The 6,000-nt window shown below is 32.5% G+C and overlaps 1 protein-coding gene across 1 annotated transcript; it reads right to left on the bottom strand.

The window, feature by feature from the left end:
- Nucleotides 1–988: 988 nt before the first annotated feature.
- On the bottom strand, nucleotides 989–5,129 carry LOC140970680 (vesicle-associated protein 1-2-like). The gene is made up of 8 exons (XM_073432526.1): nucleotides 4,922–5,129; nucleotides 4,642–4,712; nucleotides 4,416–4,497; nucleotides 4,110–4,225; nucleotides 3,863–4,030; nucleotides 3,729–3,770; nucleotides 2,439–2,516; nucleotides 989–1,280 (listed from the first exon to the last, which is right to left on the bottom strand). The coding sequence occupies exons 1-8, from the start codon at nucleotides 4,971–4,973 to the stop codon at nucleotides 1,170–1,172; spliced, it is 720 nt and encodes a 239-aa protein (XP_073288627.1). The 5' UTR covers nucleotides 4,974–5,129; the 3' UTR covers nucleotides 989–1,169.
- Between the last annotated feature and the right edge of the window lie 871 nt (nucleotides 5,130–6,000).

Raw genomic sequence — 6,000 nt, 5'->3', positions numbered from 1 at the left:
GTGTATTAGTTATGTCATATCGATTGAACAAAATTCAAAAACATTGTGTATATAGCTTTAAACAATCATCTTTTTTGAATTAACTTTTGAAATAAAATTAAATCTAAATTTCAATTTTAACATAAATAGATATAAAATCACTAATTTACTACTAAAATTAACCAATGACCGAGACTATTTACTAGCGCGCAGTAAATGCCAAAATGTGGTATGACGATTATGCCCTTCTCAACTAACTAAACAAGGATATTCAACCGGTTCAATTGGCCAAAAAGCCCTTTTGTAAATGGGAGAATCCGCGGCACCGCTCGTAACAGAAAGGGGTTACAAATATCCACTGGTCCTTTAAGCATTTTCTTGTTTGATGGACGTGTACACTAATATATCTCTTAAATTTTTAATTTTTTTGGATATTGTTGTTAAAAGATTCAACGTTCTTTATGTAAAATTATTTGGATAATAAAAATAAAATATGCTGTTTTTTTTTTAAAAAAAATATAATAAATAGCGAGTGCAATGATATATTAGATAATGTGTATGGAATTAGCGAAAGTTTAAAAAATATATATCATAAATATTATATTTCTCCTAGTACTTTGTATCCATTTGTTAACGTGATCATAAGACTTTGACATTTTCTAATCATTAGTAGAGCTAATTCGACAAATGACGTAATTAGTTATTTGCTGCAGAGACCATTTTTTTAATGACATTTTAGGGTCTAAAATTTGATCGATTATAAAACGTAAAAATCATACATAAATTTAACATATATTATTGTATGATTTTTATTTTTCGAAGCCTGAATCCTAGGCGTGGAAAAAATATAGGCAATTTTAAATCGGCAAAAATGTCCCAGACAAGTAAATAAAAAGAAGAAACAAAGGCAAACGGAAGGTATTCCAAGATGTTGAATAATCTCACTCTCTTAAATTACAGGGAAAAAAAAACCATGTTGAAGCGCAATTAGTCACATAATGAATGCATTCCCAAAAAATATAAATAAAACCCAATTTAGGTATAATTTTTACAGTCACACTAGACTACAACAGCAAAACAGAATACAAAGGTTCCTTAGTAACAACTTTGTCTTCAATGTTCTGAACTTGTGAACAAGCAAACAAGTGAAAACAATCTAAACGAGACATACAGCGCGGAGGTGCCATTACTCAAGTTCTCTTCAAAAGATACCCCAGGAAGATGCCAATCAAACCAACTATGGCAACATACATCAAAGGAATACCACCATGGGATCGTTTACCTTGACGTCTCAACAGCTCCTGCGTAAAAAACAATTCGATACGAATTCATAAATGAATGAGTTGAAGTATGGGTAAATTTCATTGTTCCAACCATGTGTGGTTTAAATGGGGACACGTCATAATAAGATTTTGCAGTATCTGGGAATTCGCCTCAAGCCCATTTGGTGGTTGTTGCCTCTAGAACTTCTAGTTTAAATCAACCATTAAAAACTGCCTGCCAACATCCCCACCCAACCACCAACAAACACACAAAAGTGCCTAGAAGGAGACGGAAAGGATGAGAAAAGTTGTAAACCTCCTTGATAGTTTATGTACACCACAGAGAGGAACGTCATAACACTACCAACTATAGCACATCCAGGAGGAAATCTTAGCATTACTACTATAAATAATGCATCAAATCACATCAATAAATTTATTTACTAAGAAATCTGAGTTGTGAAACCAAAAATTCAATAAGCCTTGAATCACATCTAGTGTTGTGCCAAAGTACATCATCATTAGTCATTACTGGCTGTACTTTGAGTTAATTGTTATACAGATGAAAATGTGAAAACAAGAATCCATACGTGTTGAATGTTCAATCATCATGACTCCATAGGGACAGAAATTTTCATATTCTTATCCTACCTACTTCAATTGAAGGAGACATATAATAGAATAGAAGGTCACACGCTAGAGTTTTGCATTGAGCTGTATCTAGTGCAGCATTTCACTATTTAAGCTTTGGTTGGAAGGACTATAGTGCGTCACTTTATTTAATGAGAACAGTCATTGGAGAGTATTGATGGATATGCACTTGGCAAAAAGCTCAATAAAAGATAAGTGCTTGATGTTCAGCTTTTGACAGCAGGAGATCCAAACAAATTAGTACTTTTCCAGGGATGAGGGGGATATGAAACCTAGTTTACCTAGCAAAAGAATGTTGTCATACCTGAATGAATAAAAACATGTAGGACCCTTGAAAGGCCATTAAATTATATTATGCTTTATGAGTGGTAGTTTTCAGTTTCACAAAATGTAGTCCACACATGGAAAAATAAATACAAGCTGATTTTCCTTTCATCGCTTGGTTTTAGATGAGACCATGAGATTAATTTAAAGTAAATGGCAACTCTAAGAAGAAGCGACTAAGTGAGGTGCCCAGGAATCACAAAGAGGATAGTAAGGGCTTACCAATTCTTGCTGAAGCTTGTTATTTTGCAGAATAGCTGAACTTTTCTCCTCTGTCAATTTATTTATCAGGGACTTTACCTGCAGCCGAAGCAAAAAACTAATCACCAACAACAGGCATTATTTTTTTATAATTATCACAATGATCTGTCAATTGTCACGTGAGCTGCTCCAGAACAAGGAAAGTGAAATGAATGAAAATATAATAGTCCCCACACTGCTTCAAGGCTCATCAAGATTGATTCAAACCAGCAAATGAGCATAAAGACATTATTCTCCCATCTCAAGTTTCTATGCTTGACCTTTTATATAACCTCGGTGAATTTTTCTTCACATATCTGTTTACTTAATGATGATATTAAAGTGGGCACTGGATATAGTTTAAAGAATGGCCAATCTATAATCATGTTAAACCATAGATTGGTCCTTCTTCTATAAAAAAATGGCCCCATTCGTCAATCCATCAACAGTTAAGTATCTTGCAACAAATCTAACCACCTTTGAACAGTCAATCATTAAAAAGGCCTTTTTTTATGTTTGAGAGAATGATTCCATGGTTTGGTCCTGTCAAATAACCAATAAGTTTTAGGCCATGTCCGCGTCCTTGCACGGCAAACTTATCCATATCTTTTTCATCCAAGACATCAAGTGCATACCGTCTTTACTCAGAACAGATAGCATATCAATAACAATCATTCACAACTAAGGACGAGCTCAGATATAAAAGCATTTTGCTTAAAAACTGATTTTATTATGCAGAACATTTTTCAGGTGGTCTATTTTTTAAATATATATATATATATATATAAGCAATTTCATGTTTGAATAAAATTGGGAAAAATAATTTTTTTAAAAAAAGAAGCCGTTGCACACACTCTAAAAGCCATATTTTCTAGCTTTTTAAAGCATTCTTTAAAGAGTAAAAGTTCAACCAACCTTTTCTAAAATAAAAAATTGATTTTCACAGAAAAAATTATCGATCCTATTGGACTTTAAACCCGGCATAAGGACAACTGACATCTGAATCGAGTAGATTAAAGAGATTAATGTAGTAAACACATTTTCATAATGAACAAATGAGTTGTATAGAGGAAATTCTCAAAAACCAAACCTCAAAAATGTATTAAAATGTCCAATTCTGGACAACTAAATACCATAGTTTAAAAAATGGGCGGGCCAAATTCATTGGAACACACTTGAACAAATGTAAAAATCTTGTCTACATGCAAAACCACTCCAACTATTCGAAAAGTATATGGAAAACTTAAAAACAGAAAGTTATAGGGTATAAACCTCAGACGCGCCGTCCTGAGACTGAACAAACGCTTTTGACCCCTGCAAGATATTAATAAACGTCTGTCAATACCTTAACAAAATTTCTAGTGATCGAAAGTGCATAACATGCTGCGTAGGAATCAAGGACTCACAGCATTGAATTCCGGAGTCTGGTTTACAGTCACATTATCTGATACTGACGCCCTAGGTGAGGAGCCTTCCTCTGATCCCTCTCGAACGGGTGAAGGTGGCTGCGGTGGTGGAACATAGGAAACCCTCAACTTGCATTCATCAACCTGATTCCCTGATTCTTTGTTGAACTATCATGCACACAAATAAAAACATTATCAAACGTCCACAACTTTAAGCATGTGGAAAGCAAAATTGACAAAATGTTACCATTTCAGGAGTAATATCCTTTGCTGTGACTCCAGGGTTCACCACTACACTTTGGAGGAGAAATTTGTCCCTGCACTGGAGATCCGGGGGAGCCTCCTTCTGGACTTGCATAGTAACTGAATGGCAAAACAATAATCGCTGTAATACTCTAACAATCATTAATTTCTCACGCTCTCACTAAATTAAAATAATGCCTCTTACTTTCAATTTCCCGGCATCCAATTTAGTAAATTAGTAAAAACTTAAAATAAAAGGATTTCCACGTGCACAAAGTTGAATTGAAATATACAAGTGAGCGAGGGAGACCTATAACATCACAAGAAGAATGTGGCACCACCGTTCCAGTATTCGGCCTCACGCAATACTTCTTTGGATTTGTGGTCTTAACCTGAATATCCAGATAAATAACAGAACGAAACATGAAAGATAAAAAAAATCATAGATTTCCTCCACCGGAGACAAAATATCTCCACTACATTTCCATTTCCTATAACGAACACATTATACCCAGTAGAATAAACAAATATTATACCTTGAAGGCAACATGATTATCGGATTTGTTCGATAACTGCAAGGAACATGAGATCTGCTTCTTCAATTCGACTGTCACGAACCACAGAAGTTAAAAATACAAATATTAACCAACGACATCAAGATTAACAAAAACGGGGAAAAAAATCTAACGCACAGATCTAAAACAACATAATCAAATCAACCTACTTTCCACCGACCCCAAAAGAAAACATTCCCCTAGAATTTACAAGACAAACAAAAAACAGAAACACACTGAGCGATAAATAATCGTTAATTACAAGGGAATTGAAGTTCGAGTGGTTCGATTTGGAGGAGCTCGCCGTTACTCATTTCTCAGTGGAGAAGTGATCTATCAGCCCGATTATTGAGCCGATTCACAGAGGCGGAAAGGCGGTTTCCGCGGCAGAGATTGGATTAAGGAAGGTATCGCCACCGGAGACGATAGAATGAAGAATAGAGATCTGAGTCCGATTGTTAAAAAAAAAAAAAAAAAAAAAAAAAAAAAAAAAAAGGCAAATCTCCAACGTACACATAATTAAATTGGCAAAATTTATAGATTTTATTAATTTATTTCAAATAATTACGTAATTAATAATTTACTATTTTAGTTCATAATAATTTAGAAAAAATACAATTGTCGTAAAAAAATTATACTAAATAAAATCCATATAATTTAGAATAATTGATTTTTTTTATTAATGGCTTTTGACCACAGTCATTATTCCACAAATTAGTTATATCACATTTTCCATCCAATTTTAAATTTCATACTTTTTATGTTAAACCATTAACTTGAGTATCTTCAATCTTCATTATGTCATAAAAATTGAGATTTATTCTAAAAATATTTTTAAAATAACGAATTTGTGTTACAAAATGTTATAGATTTTTTTTTATATGTACAACATATTTCATTAAATAATGAATAGGTGTGGATAATTAAAAAAAATGGAACAAATTGATAATATATCTTATTAACTGCAAAAATTATTTCGAATAAGACCAACCAACTTTATTTTTCATTTATTATGATTTTGATGCACAACTTTTAATGACTTTAATGATTTATGATATGTGATTGATAAATTGAAAGATATGGTTAATAAAAATATTTTTCAACTAAATTATTGTGAAATTCGAGACAAATAAGATATGAAAAATATATATATAATTTTATCCTTCGCTCCGATTTCTAAATTAAGTGTATAAATTTATCGTGTATACTGTTGAAATCTTCTTCAAATTAAAAAAAAATCTTTAAATTAATTATGGGACATATGTTTTTTATTTTTTTTAATGTGTGCATTTATATTCGCATGAAAAAATTAATTTAACGGAATTTTTAAAATTTCCTAAC

Source organism: Primulina huaijiensis, chromosome 2 (genome assembly GCF_012295235.1).
Source record: "Primulina huaijiensis isolate GDHJ02 chromosome 2, ASM1229523v2, whole genome shotgun sequence".
Taxonomy (NCBI): domain Eukaryota; kingdom Viridiplantae; phylum Streptophyta; class Magnoliopsida; order Lamiales; family Gesneriaceae; genus Primulina; species Primulina huaijiensis.
The sequence above is the reverse complement of the archived record's forward strand: the minus strand, read 5'-3'. Positions and strand labels throughout refer to the sequence as shown.

Coding starts and splice junctions, on each gene's coding strand:
- LOC140970680 (XM_073432526.1), bottom strand. CDS start 4,973: ATGAGTAACGGCGAGCTCCTCCAAATCGAACCACTCGAACTTCAATTC. Junction 4,498..4,641: donor ATAATCATGTTGCCTTCAAG/GTATAATATTTG, acceptor CTGGATATTCAG/GTTAAGACCACAAATCCAAA. Junction 4,031..4,109: donor AGGATATTACTCCTGAAATG/GTAACATTTTGT, acceptor TGTGCATGATAG/TTCAACAAAGAATCAGGGAA.